The sequence below is a fragment of the Salvia hispanica genome, chromosome 2 (assembly GCF_029641045.1).
Source record: "Salvia hispanica isolate PSC_SH4W2 chromosome 2, Shi_PSC_v1, whole genome shotgun sequence".
Taxonomy (NCBI): Eukaryota; Viridiplantae; Streptophyta; class Magnoliopsida; order Lamiales; family Lamiaceae; genus Salvia; species Salvia hispanica.
Window position 1 is genome coordinate 8,001,879 of NC_142693.1, and position 14,152 is coordinate 8,016,030.

At 38.9% G+C, this 14,152-nt stretch overlaps 1 protein-coding gene and 1 pseudogene across 2 annotated transcripts; both read right to left on the reverse strand.

Annotated features, from left to right (window-relative positions):
- Positions 1-4,130: 4,130 nt before the first annotated feature.
- Positions 4,131-5,729, reverse strand: LOC125205532 (E3 ubiquitin-protein ligase ATL6 pseudogene; annotated as a pseudogene).
- Positions 5,730-7,553: 1,824 nt separating this feature from the next.
- Positions 7,554-12,536, reverse strand: LOC125201296 (receptor-like serine/threonine-protein kinase ALE2). Of its 2 annotated transcripts, XM_089064763.1 has the most exons (7): positions 12,300-12,536; positions 10,142-10,420; positions 9,472-9,600; positions 8,722-9,307; positions 8,495-8,627; positions 8,061-8,150; positions 7,554-7,985 (listed from the first exon to the last, which is right to left on the reverse strand). In XM_089064763.1, the coding sequence occupies exons 3-7, from the start codon at positions 9,596-9,598 to the stop codon at positions 7,836-7,838; spliced, it is 1,086 nt and encodes a 361-aa protein (XP_088920889.1). In that variant the 5' UTR covers positions 9,599-9,600; positions 10,142-10,420; positions 12,300-12,536; the 3' UTR covers positions 7,554-7,835. The 2 variants fall into 2 exon arrangements, with proteins under 2 accessions (XP_088920889.1, XP_047955309.1); XM_048099352.2 differs by lacking the exons at positions 10,142-10,420; positions 12,300-12,536 and having other exon boundaries at positions 9,472-10,088.
- Positions 12,537-14,152: the final 1,616 nt, after the last annotated feature.

A 14,152-nucleotide genomic window follows, 5' to 3' on the forward strand; every position in this document is an offset into this window, starting at 1 on the left:
AATTTTATGAAATGAATTAATTAAAATGCCCTTAAAATGAGCCCGTGTTTTCATGAATTCGATATTTTAATATTTAATCACATCCTTCCACGTAAAACTTTATGTTTTAGGTTTTTATATTATATACGTTATACAATAAGAAATACCTCCTTCTTGGAGTATTGGAGTAGTACACAATAATATACTCTCTCCGTTCCACAAAAGATGTCACACTTGTGTGACGGCATAGGATTTTAGAAGGTTTTGTTTTGTTTGTGAAACAGAAAAAGAAAATATAATTTTTATATTAATGTGAGAGAGAACGTTTTCCAAAAATAGAAATGTGACATTTTTTGTAGGACAAATAAAAAAAAAAGTGTGACATCTATTATGGGACGGAGGGAGTACTTCTACGCTAGAAATCATTATTGTATTTTACATAAATTTAATAAAATTACAATATGTTCAAAATAAAATGTGGCACTATGTGATTAAAAGTACTTGTAGTGGTGACAAATCATGCGAGCTCATGCAAGTTGGGTCTGTCAACCTGATAACAACCCAATCTAATAAAAGCTTAACTTGAATCTGACCTGTTAAGGAAATTGTGAATCCGAACACGAACCCGGATTACTAGCTTCAAACTCGAACATGATTTACACCCGACACGAACTCGTTAACAACACGATATAATATGAGTTGACACGACACAATAACGATCTAAAGTAATACTTATTACAAAATTAAAATCTGATATTGCACGATTAAATCTGATATTTATATGAATTTGAATAATAAAGTAAAACATAAATTTTTTAAAAATAAAAAAACAATGAAAATAGTAATATTATTTCTTAATGGGTTATCTATATCCAATGTGAACTCAATCTAAAATAATTATGTTCTTAACGGGTCAACCCGATAAGATCATGAACCCAGTAAAGCTTGACTCAAATTCATGAAAGTTACTCATTATTTTTAAAAGTAAAATTAAACTGTATCAGAGTCGGACTAGAACCACGCTCATTGTGTGTCTTTCTATCTTTTCATCTTCCCTTACTAATGGTAGCTTAATTTATACCTACGATTAATTGCGCACCTTCAACAGTTCGATGGACAAAAAACCTTCACTTATGGCAGGCTTCAACAATATATCAAATACGAATAAAATAAAACTTGCATTAAGCTAATTATCTAATTATCTAATGTCGCACACTTATTAACGAATCTCTACTTCGCTTTATGTGTGCGCGCGCTTAATAGTGATCCATGCATCTGTCTTAATTATTCAATCGCTTAAGTCTATCTGAAATAGTTTGATTTTGACATATCGAGGCTTAATTAAATAACGACAATTACAATTTCGATCTTACTGTATAATGATGATTCATATTTTATGTGAAAAGAGATGCTTCATGTAATTTTTCATAGGTAGGGACATATTCTAATCATGCCAAATTTTTCAACAGAAAGTGAGGCAATCCTTTAAAGCTATATATAGGCTTAGAGCACTCCCAATGGAGTTCCCTTATTTCTCCCTTATTTCTCCCTAACTCCTGCCACATCAGCGCCACATCAGCATCACATTTTATCCCCAGTTTTTAGCCAACCCCTACAATGGTTTCTCCCTTATTTCTCCCTTATTTCTCCCTAACTCAACATTTCATTTTTACATCATCACTAATTTAATTGTTTTATTTTTATATATAATAAAGCTAGCTTATTTAATTTATAAAGATAAATCAAATAAATAGTAATAAAGTTCGTTGTATTAAACACGGGTACACATTACAACGAAGAAAATTAAAAAAAAAAAAAGTACACGAATGGAAATAAAAAATCAAAAAAAAAATTCAAAGAAAAAAAAATTCAAGGGCGGTGGGCGCGGTTTCTATTTGCCCACAATTCTTCGATGATATCGTGTTGTAGTGCTTGATGGGCCTCCTTCTGGTGTATGTCCATGAACGCCTGGAACCGTTCATGTTCGTTGTGCGGTACACCCTGGCGGGCGGACTCGGTTGAGACACCGTGACTCGATGATGCAACACTTGGGTCGTTGGTGACGTCGAGGACGCCTTCGTGTTCATCTTCGATGATCATGTTATGCATGATGATGCACGCATACATGATATCGGCAATATCCCCCTGGTAGAAAAAGCGCGTCGGACCCTTTACCAGTGCAAATCGCGATTGGAGCACCCCAAATGCCCTCTCCACATCCTTGCGCGCAGACTCTTGCGCTCGGGCAAAATACCTTCTTCTATCTCCGAGTGGGCATCTGATCGTCTTCAGAAACACGGGCCATTGCGGATAGATGCCGTCAGCCAGGTAGTACCCCATGTTATGCACATTGCCATTGGCCGTGAATTCGATGGAGGGGCCTAATCCGTTGATCCGCTCGTTGAAAAGGGGCGAGGAATTGAGAACATTTAGGTCGTTGTTCGACCCGGCTATACCAAAATAAGCATGCCAAATCCAAAGCCGTTGGTCGGCAACGGCTTCAAGAATGATGGTGGGATGCGTACCTTTGTAGCCGGTAGTAAACTGGCCTCGCCACGCGGTTGGGCAGTTCTTCCACTGCCAGTGCATACAGTCGATGCTGCCGAGCATCCCCGGAAAGCCGTGGGTCCTCCAGTGCCAATCCAGTAGGAACTGGCAGTCAGCTGCGTCCGGCGAGCGAAGGTAGTGCTCCCCAAATATCTCTCGCACGCCCTGACAGAAATTCTTCAGGCACTCGTTGCCAGTCGTCTCGCCGCATTGCAGATACTCATCGAACATGTCGGCGGACCCTCCATATGCCAACTGCCGGATGGCAACAGTGCATTTCTGTAGGGGCGATAGTCCGGGCTTCCCTGCTGCGTCTCGCTGGAGCCGGAACTCGGGGTAACGCGCGGACAACGCATTAACAATGCGCAGGAAGAGGGAGCGGCGCATTCTGAACCGGCGACGAAATACATCTGCCGGATAACGTGGTTCCTCCGCGAAATAATCGGCGAACAGCCGATCGTGCGCACCAGTGTGGTTGCGAGGGATGTATCGGCGCCGCCGGCGGATTGGCCGTTGGGGGGGTGGCTGCTGCATTCGAGCGATCTCGCTTTGTATGCAGCGGGAGATATAGTTGTTGATTGGGTTGTTGGCGAAACCCGCTACATCCCATCCGGTGGGAGCGGGAGGTACCTCTTCTTCGGAAGAAGAATGTGATATTTCCTCGTCGGACTGAGCACGAGACGATGAATCAGAACTCATTTAATAAAGATGGAGAGAAAAAAGATTGAAAATTTGTGTGAATGAAGTTTGTGGGTGATGAATGGAGGAAGAGGATGAAATATTTATAGGGGTGGGATAAAATAGCCGTTCGGCCAAAAAAAAAAAAAAAAATTTTAAAAATCGCCGATTATCGCCGAGCGTCGCCCACAGTGGCCGGCGATCGCTCGGCGATAATCCGGCGATAAATCGCCACTCGGCGAAGCAACGGTAACATTATCGCCGAATTATCGCCGACTTCGCCACAATGGCCGGCGATAATTCGGCGATAATCGGCGATTTATCGCCGAGAATTCGCCACCTCCATTGGGAGTGCTCTTAGGGCCACATTTGTCATCAATTGAACATGTTACATGTGCCCGCTGCCCACATAATAGGCCGGCGTTTTAAAACTAAATGAAATAGTACTATTTTTTTTTTCTTTTTACCAAAAAAATTATTCATTTTTTGCTTTATTTCATCTTTTTACAAATTGTATTATCTCTTTATTTGATAGATTAAACTTCAGTTTATAATCTTTCTTGTCAAAGTGAAATTAATTAAGTACGAAATGTGTTGAAAATTGAAATTAGCTACTCCTTGTTGGATTGGTCATGTATGCATGTGCTCCATGAAATAAGTGTAATGATCTTTATACAAAAATTATCAAATCAATAATTTCTGGAGTAATTTGGAAGCACATTTATACTAACATAGTCATCATCTATCATTCATTTTCCATTAAATCAATTTATTAGTCAGTTATGTTAGGATAGTGATTATTATTTAAACACGTCACATTTGATGTTAACTTTATGTTTCGATCTCTCCGTCATTTTTGAAATCGGAAAAAATTGAAATATTCTTGAGACATTTTTAAATTTAGGTCCAACTGATAAGACAGAAAATACAAATAATTATCCCATGAAAAATAAATTCCCAAGAAGATTAACTATTATATACAATGGGCTGGATCGAAGTCTCGCCTACGACCAAGTCTTATTTCTAATTACAAAACAAAATTCTATTTTCTCATTTTATTATGTGATCTTTCCAAGATGTCACAATATTACTATCACTTATGAAAGATCAAGAATTCAGAGACAAAAATAGATTAAATAAAGAATTAAAAAAGAATCGATGACCGACATTGTTAATCCACCTCAAAATTTTCAACCTTCATCGGCTCCCCTTTCCTAGTCATCTTCTTTCGCCTCTGCTTAAAGTCAACTTTTCCACCAAAATATTGTACAAGAAAACATACACATGTGCACCCCATTTAAACCGGAGACTTATTCCGGTCCGCCGAAATTAAACCGGTTTCGTCGTCCATTTTCGGCTCCAAACACGTGAAAGATGGCATCCTTAGTGGCGGCCCACTGGTCCCGCTACTTTCCCCGGCCTCCGCCACCACCTTTGTCGACTTCATCGACAGCCCTCTCGTGAAAAATCCCCACCGGCTACTCCCCTCGCCGGCTCTGAATCCCCTCCGCGAACTCCTCTCCCTAGGCAATGTAGTAGCCGCGAGACTCCCGGTCCGGTTCAATACGGCCCGGTCTATCATTTCTTTTCTAACCATATTGGGCAGCCTTAAAGTGAACCGGTCAAGATTCTCACCCGGTTGGACCAGTGAATGCCCGGTCGAGTGGGATCTGAACTTATCCAAACCGACCGCTTTTGCGGTTCGAACCGACCACGATCTTGGCGGCCGGTTCGGGAGATCAAAACCCGGACTCCGGTTTGTACCATTTCTATCCAACCCGGTGAAATTGCGGTTTTCATCTATTTGAACCGCGATTTCACTGGTTCTGGAGACAGACCTCTCCAAAGCCGGAACCGGTTGAGATGAGATCTGAACCGGTTCTGGATCTTCGTCACCGGGTTGGGGGACGAGATTGGCGCGGCAGACGGGGCAGGTGACGTGGGACTCGAGCCAGACGTCGACGCAGTCGGGGTGGAAGACGTGGTCGCACTTGGGGATCAAACGCAGCGTTTCGTGGTCCTCGAACTCGTTGAGGCAGACGGCGCACTCGAGGGCGCTCTTGCCGAGCTTGTGGTCCTTGACCTCGGCGTAGGTGAAGGTGGGGAAGGTGGAGATGACGTCGGGGTCGAGGCCGCGGGAGGCGGCGGCGCGGCGGGCGCGGAGGGAGAGGACGCGGCGGGCGCCGGCGACGGAGGAGGAGGAGTCGGTGCAGTGGCGGATGTAGATGGAGAAGAAGCCCATGAAGAAGAGGGCGGCGATGAGGACGACGATGATGATGGCCATGGAGGGGCTGAACTTGGCGTAGTTGTACTGGTTTTCATTGGTGGGGTCGCGGGCGGGCTGAGCGGCGGCGGAGGTGAGGAGGAGGAGGAGGAGGAAGAGGGGAATGCGGCGGAGAGAATTCATGGTGAGATTTGGGGCATGAATTTTGTGAGGTGGGGTTTGTTATGAAATTACTCTTATGATGGGTGAGTCATGTGTATTAAAGAGGTGAGAGAAATGAGGCTTGTGAGATGTCGTGAAATTCAAGCAAATGAACTTGACTTATCGAATCTGACTTTGAGCCTCTCAATAGAACATTCTATTATGTAAATTTGATGTTATTTTTCTAAATATTAGAAAAATAATCGGTCTGAATTTGTTAATATGTGAGAATGGAAAAGGAAGAAAAGTAGCAATCTTTTAAATACCACTCCATTCGCTTAAATTAAGAAAGCTTCTTGAATTCTAGTAGTTCTCGATTCATTTTGCAATTAATTTATTGAAAAATGGAGTATCACTTGAATGTTTGGATAGTGTACAACCAACCAACATATGTATATCATCAAAATAATTTTATCCCAGCAGGGACAACGCAGTTGATTCTGGAGGAGCAGAGTTGCAAGAACGAGTAAGGATCGATTCTTACTACTACCATGTAGTTGCAACGTCTCGCAGGCAAAAACGAAACTGGATCTTGTGGAATCATGTTAAATATTTGATGATGTATTCCGTACCTTTCTGAAAAAATAGATTATTTTTTACCAATCACACACTATCTAAGCAAATTAGTGTGAGACCATGAGTCCTTGAGAAGTGGACTTTTAGGAGGACAGGATTAACAGTCCTCCCCTAAGTGAGTCAATGTATATCCCGATTGAATATCCTTACAATACTATTAGAGACGGGATGTGGGGATACTTTGGGTTGGGGGTTCAACTTTTGCAAGAAAGAGTGCTCTTAATTAATGTGATTAGGGTCATTTAATACTTGAAATTTATTGTTTTTAAATTTAATTACTGCAGTGTTTTTTACTTGTGTATGATATTATTGGGAGGAAGCCACGTGCGCGGGCATGAGTTGAAATTATTTTGATCCAACGACATGGGCGATTTGATCTGGTCAGCCAACTCATAATATTGCTATTATTTCTTATCTGAATTATGTTGCTGCGTCAAATTCCATTTGGCATTTTTCCAAGTCAAGGCTGCGGTTCATATTTGTCGACTTTTAAATATTGCAGAATTAGCAATTTCTCAATAATATTAGTATTTCTAGAACACACATCATTGTCGTGACTTTCAAGAAGCGACGGCTTTTGTGGATTAAAAAACAGAATAAGATGAAGAAACATAGGAATTGGGGATGAGGAAACGAGAGAAAAGAACAGGAAATTGGTGAACAAAAAAAATCAAATTTGTGTACAGTGAAAATGTTAAAAACATTGTGGTAAGCGTATTAATGTTGTAAATAAAGTCATCTGAACACGAGTCCAAAATTAAATTTCGAACTATAATTATCATCTAGATTAGTTACAAATATTCTTCTAATATTTATACGACGATACTATCCAGAAATAGTTCTATCAGAACTTATCAGAAGTGGGTTCTACTGTTGTAGATAAGTTTGAAGGGAAAATGATCTCATAGAATAATTACTATAAACTACTACCATTTATTGATTGCTTGTTTAGGATATACCTACAGGCTACAATAAAATTTGAAGGCAAAAACTCCAGTGAGGAGACTATTACTCATGTTAGGATTGAAATTAGGATCCAAATAAAAATGAGAGCGTTTGATTAAAGTGTTGAGTTGAATAGATTAATAAATATGCTAATTGAATATTAAAAACATAGATGATAAGATAAGACCAAAATTTTAATCACTCTATCAAAATCTATATGATATTCTATGAACTTACATTATTCATATTCAATAATCCTACAATATAAAATATAAAATATTAATAGCACCTTAATTAAGCTCGTGTTGACTTACAGCTACCTCATCGATAGGTGTAATTTATAGAATACTAATGAGGGATAAGTTGAAAACAGACCAAATCACTGGAATAACCATACACTATATTAGAGAAATCAATTTTATAGATTAAGTATCCATCAATAAAGAGTTCATCATCTCATAGATGACCAACAAATGGAACATATTAGTAGTGAATACACATAATGACATAAACATATGGTTAGCAAGTGAGGAATCCTAGTGGAAACCAGCTTGGTGCCTTGTTATTACGGTATATATATTTATATATGCAAGAATCCAATTTGTATCTATCCAACTATGCATCATAACATAACATAACATAACATTGGTATGTAGTGGTAAAAATAGGTGATGAACTCGTAGTTTCAAAATTTGGGGCTTGGAGTATGCGCGAATCCGGAGGAGCTGGGCACCGAGTGGTTCTTCACTAGGGGCATCAACGACTGGACTACGTCGGTGATCAGAGGTCTATAATCGGCCTCTGTCTGCACACACATAGCTGCTATTGCAGCCACCTGCAACCACCACATATATCATCAATACATGCATGCTCATCAATACTTTCTATTAATGATATAAGTAATATTTACTTGAACAAGATCTTTTTTGGAGTAGTGGCCTTGTAGGGCTGGGTCGATCATTTCCATCACTTTTTCTCTATTGGTCAAACGCGGGAGCGCCTGATAGACATATATACAATGTTTAAATTAAGAATTATGATCAGTTTTGTTAGGTGTGAGAACATAATATTAAATCCGGAAGTTTCATTCTTCACAATTGTCTCATTTGTGCATAAAACGACGTCTGTGACTGTGGTGATGATGTCGTTTTATTCAAATAAGGAAAGAGAGAGAGGAAAAGAAAAGACCGTGTACTTATTTCAAACAAACGATGTCGTTTTGAGCATCAACTAAAGACATCGTCTGCTTGAAATTACACTTCAGGTAACTTAGATCCAACTTATGATATTGATCATAATTTATGATTTAAATGACTATTATCCGTAAATATAATATAGAGATACCCATGAAACGAGGAGATGCTCCCCAGGAGAGCGGGTGGTGTCGATAGGCAGGCGTCCTGTTAACAACTCCAAGAGAATGACACCATAACTATACACATCTGATTTAGTGGTGAGCTTCCCTGTAGATGCATACCTACATATATACATTACAACTTGCAGCTATAATTAGTATGTATATATGATATATGGTTAATTAGAGATGCGTAAACTAGAGAGAAAGAACATACTCTGGGGCCAAATATACGGTGGTGCCCAGAACTCGCGTAGAAACGAGGCCATTGAGTTTGTCTGACCCAATCTTGGCTAGACCGAAACCCGAAAGTTTAGCTGTGAAGGTGTGATCCAAGAGAATGGTGGTGGATCTGATATTGCGGTGGATGATGGAAGGGCTCATGTGCTCATGGAGATACTCCAAAGCTCGACCACAATCGAGAGCGATCTTTAACCGAGTGCCCCATTTCAACGTCCCACGTCGAAGATGATCTGCTAGAGACCCATTAGCCATGTATTCCAGCACCAACAACCTCTTCTCCTCATCAGCACAGTACCCCAACAGCTCCCTTATGTACGAACACCGCACGCGGCACAACAGCTCTACTTGGGAACGGAAAGCTCGCTCCGCGGACCTACCAGTGCCGCGGAGGATCTTGATAGCTGCAGGAGTGCCGTCGCGGAGCACCCCTCTGTATACGTCCGTCCCTATCATGTTGGTGTCGCAGAAGTTGTTGGTGGCCTTCTCGGCCTCCTTGAGAGTGAATACCTGCACCTGGTACCCTCGCATCTGCGGCCTGTTTCCGTATATGCAGCTGACATCTGCCGCCATTCACACATAGTATTATGTGATTGACAAAAACTTGGATGCGCGCACAAATTTAGGCTCAGTTTTTATAATACTAATTGCAGCGATTAAGCATTAAATAAGTGTTAATGTGCATTGGTGTATGTGTGCTGTGCATATGTGATTTATTGGTAATTACCTGAAGTGGGATCTAAGTTGATGGTGCTGTGACCAATGAACATGCAATTGCTGTTGTGGACCACCCTCTTACTCGAGGCGGCGCTGCTGCTGCTCTTGGCTCTGGAGGAGTGGAGGCGGCGGAGCATCGCTGCCAGGAGTAGTATAGCGATGAGGAGGACTACGATGATGACGGGAACAACTATAATGAGGAGGGACGACGACGGGATAATCTCATGGTGTTGCCCATGGGATTGGGGCGTGTCCATCATGAGAGATTTTAGTAGAGTTATTAATTATGTGCAGACTGTTTAATGGCAGTGAAGGCCACAAACACACACAATGAGGAGAGTCTATTCTTTGTTTGGATAACATATCTCGTGAGTAATTAAAAGGTGAAAGTACTTGAATTTGTCTCCTCTTTTGTATCATGCAATGTCAAGTCTCTGTCTCACACCAGTGGGATAGCCTTGCATTTTTGTCTGTGGTTACTAATAATTGATTCCTGTTGATCCCTCTCCCACATAAATGTTATCACATCAGATTTTCAGATTCCTTTTGGGGGAAACGAGAACCAGACAGGATAACAGTTTCAAGATATTAACAACTGGCAGTCCATGACAAAATTTCTATTCTTCCCTACAACACCTTCAAACAAATATCTTTTACACACAAACCGAATATTAAATTACCTGTCGCGATGCCTGTCGTTCCAGTCACCCTTGTTAGCTTCAGATTGCCACCGCTGGTCTGCTATCATATCAGGGGATAATCCCCACTCTCGGATTTGTTCTTCATTGTGTTGGACCGCGAGACTGTATTCTCCGCCATCGCCTAGCTGCATTACTTGGAACTCGCAATTCCCAAGATTATTCAAGAGCTCAAATCGCTTGACTGTCCATTTAAAGTCGTCAGTTGGTTGCGATGGAGCCTGTTCATATCTATGTCCCTCCATAAGGATTCAAGAAAGCCTGCACATTGCGAGAGATTCTTTAGTTTCATGTATCACAAGTGCAAAAGAAACAAGATAAACTGTTCTATCATTTTTGCAAACCGCTGGCATCTTGTGAGAATATACAAAATAATGGTTGTATTTTACTGGTTCACTCAAAAAGGCAACAATGGAATCCTCTGCACAATCACCGTAAAATCATAAATTTCGAGTCACGATCTGCTCTTGTTTTCTGGGGTGGCTAGATGGATGATTCAAGTAACAGAGGGGAAATTAAACAACACATAAAAATCGAGTGATCATATGATTATAATATGTTTATACACTTTTTTTTGTGTTTCTATTCTCTATTTTTTCTCTTATCCTTCTTTGTCATCTTTTTGCTTCAAGCTGTCAGTACCCACTGGTCACTGTCCAGCAAAGCCTCTCCCTGGTCCTCCACCTTCCCACTTTTTACCCCCTTTGCATCCAATAACTGAAGCCTTCCCACCCACTCAACAGTGAACCCTCTTCTTCCTTTCTTATCTTTTCTTCTCCAACTTTTTATTCTCCCCATTAATAACAAAATATTCACATAAATGACATAATGCAATGAAGCACACCACTCTCACACATATGAGAAAACATGTGGAAAATGAACTTGTACACAATTAACAGATCATAACACGAAAACATTTCGAGAGAAAGACTACCCTAATAATACATACCTAATAACCCAACGATAAGTTTGTCAACACCAAAGAGCAAACTAATATAGATGTGGAGTTAGATGATATATGTCAATATGGGTTCTCATAGAAATTTAATTTTGTAGAATCAAGGACTCCTTTCTTCACATTTGACAGCCCAGTATTTTTTGCCATAATTTTTGTGTCATGCCAGAGTAAGTGGCATGCCAAATTCAATTGTAACACAGCAATCACTGCAGTTTAGAATAACCAGCATGACTTCTATCGAAATTCCGAATGCAGCACCAGTTTTCTGTCTACTGTACACAATACATGGCCGAACACAATGACTGGTTAGAATAAGTTCATGAAGAATCAGAAGAAATGCAGAAACTGTCAAATATAACATTACTGTGCACCTTTTCAAATGTTGAAGATATTTTTTAATAAAACAAACAACTGCATCAACTTGTCCTATACTGCAAACAAAAATGCTCTCAGATCCATTGCATCAAAGGAAGACCATTTCAGCAGGCATGTTTTATACACTATATGCCACAATAGTGTAATCATTGTCTTGCAAACAGCAAATTAGTATAAGGACAAAATAATAGGTTCGTAATTTGGTAATTGTTCATCCAAAACCTCAAGGAAACACTACGTCGAGTGTTCTTCTACTTTGTACTAAAGTAATCAGGTACTAGCTATTCTGCTCGATAATACTACCTCTGTCCCTGAAAATTTGATACAGTTTACTATTTCGGTCCGTCCCTGAAAATTTGATACACTTCACTTTTACCATTTTTGGTAGTGGACCCCATATTCCACTCACTCATTCCTACTCACATTTTATTATAAAACTAATACTTTAAAAGTAGGACCTACATCTCACCAACTTTTTCAACTCACTTTCCATTACATTTCTTAAAATCCGTGTCGGATCAAAGTGTAGCAAATTTTGGGGGACGGAGGTAGTAATACAGAGTGTAAAATTACTACTATCAATATTCAATTCATGGCCAATAATCGAAAGTTTAGACTACGGTTGAGATGCTCCCAATCTTCAAAACGAATAGCGAATGTAACTTTCCACGAAGAGGACAAAAAGTGGAAAAAAAATGTAATCGCTGATTAATCAATAATTGCAGAGGCAACAATTTTAATCAAATCAAACGGGCAAAAAAACAACAAAACGGAAGAAAAAAAATTCGATAGAAGGACCTCCCAAACCTTTCACTAATCTCATTGATCACCTTCAATCCTGTTCTCGGATACGACATTCCCGATGATTCTGCTCTCGGCATATTCCTCGGAATTTGAGACGAGGTCGTAGATCTGAGAGTCGGTGCGATCGAACTGTTCAGTGAGGGGTGTTCAGACGGCGCCGGCGCTGTCGCCGTGGCGGACGAGGATTATGCGCTTCGGAAGAAGCCTCTCCGGTTGATGATGGCAATTAACTAACATCATATTTTTGGATTAATAGATTATTAGTTAGTAATTAAATACTATACGTACATTACTATATTCAAATCAAATATGCTATCATAACCAAAAAAAATAGTTAAACATAAGTAATAAAAAAACGATGCATAATATAGAAATTTTAAAATAGAGAAACATAAATCCAAATAAATAAAATCAAAACAGAAGACTGGTAATTAAATTAAATTTTTAAATGAATTTTAATTTGAGTTTTAATTATTCTATGTGTACGCTGTAATATTTTTTATAGTATTTTTATTGTATTTAAATTTTCTAAATTTTTGTAATTTATTATTCAATAATAATAGATTTCATATTTAGTTATATTAATAAATCTTGTATTATACTCCCTCCGTCCCCTATTAGGAGTCATTCTTTGACCGGACACGGGTTTTAAGAAATGTAAAGAAAAGTTGGTTGAAAAAGTTAGTGGAATGTGAGACCCATTTTTTTATATTGGTTTTATAATAAAATGTGAGTGAATTGAGTTAGTGGAATGTGGGACCTACTTACTATTTATGGTAAAAATGAAGTGTGACTCTTAATTGGGAACGGACCGAAATGGAAAAATGTGACTCTTAATGGGGGACAGAGGGAGTATTATTTAATTTATGATATTGATAAAGTGTCATAAGGTTAGTGTGTAATTTAGATAAAATATATAGGTGTCATTGAAAAGTATAAAAAGTTAGTGGGTGAGGAATATTCTTTTAGGTTTGAGTTTAGTGTAAATGGTTGGAGCAAAATCAATATTAAGTGTGAGATTTACACTAAAATAGGTTTCAGTTTAATGGAATGGTTGGAGATGCTCTTAGCCCGATTAAACCCAATTTAGATTCATTATTAGTACTTTATTATAGAGTAAAGTTTATTTTTTATCCTAAACAAAGTATCATTTTATGATATTGGTCCAGAATATTTAATTTTTTTATTTTTGAATCCTGAATAAATGAAAATGAGACGAAAAATAGTCCTTTTTATGGCTCCATGAAAAAACTACCAATCAACGGCAACTAAGTTACATTTTGACTAGATTGGATTTACTAATAATCTCTACGTTCCTCCGATAGTTATCCATTTTTATTTTGGCACGGATTTTAAGAAATGTAAAATAAAGAGAGTTGAAAAAGTTAGTTGAATATAAGCTTCACTTTTATATACTTTATTCATTCCTTAAAATTTGTCACTTATTTCCATTTTCTCTCCAACTCTAAAAATTTGTCACATTTTACTTTTACTATTTATAGTAGTGGACCCCACATTCAAGTAAATAATCCTCACTCACATTTTATTACAAAACTAATACTCCCTCCGTCCCTTGTTACTCGCACTTTTCATTTTAGGCCGTAAATTTGCGATTGATTTTTTCGTGTAATAAAATTAGAATTTTAAGTGTAATGAGACATCACTTAATAAAGGACCTCTTAGCTTAAACTAACATATTAATTAAATGCATTAGTTCTAACTTAAACTATAAATAGTGTAAGAAGTTTGTGACGAGCCGAAAAGCAACAGTGCAAGTAACATGGGACGGAGGGAGTATATAAAAGTAGGACAAACATGCCACTAGTTTTTCAACCCATTTTCTATTAGTACATTTT

What these genes read in the sequence shown, in the direction of transcription:
- LOC125201296 (XM_048099352.2), bottom strand. Translation starts at nt 9,721, where the DNA reads ATGATGGACACGCCCCAATCCCATGGGCAACACCATGAGATTATCCCG. An exon ending in CAACTTAGATCCCACTTCAG is followed by an intron (nt 9,308 to 9,471) that starts GTAATTACCAAT and finishes GAATGGCGGCAG; the next exon opens with ATGTCAGCTGCATATACGGA. An exon ending in AGCATCTCCTCGTTTCATGG is followed by an intron (nt 8,151 to 8,494) that starts GTATCTCTATAT and finishes TATGTCTATCAG; the next exon opens with GCGCTCCCGCGTTTGACCAA.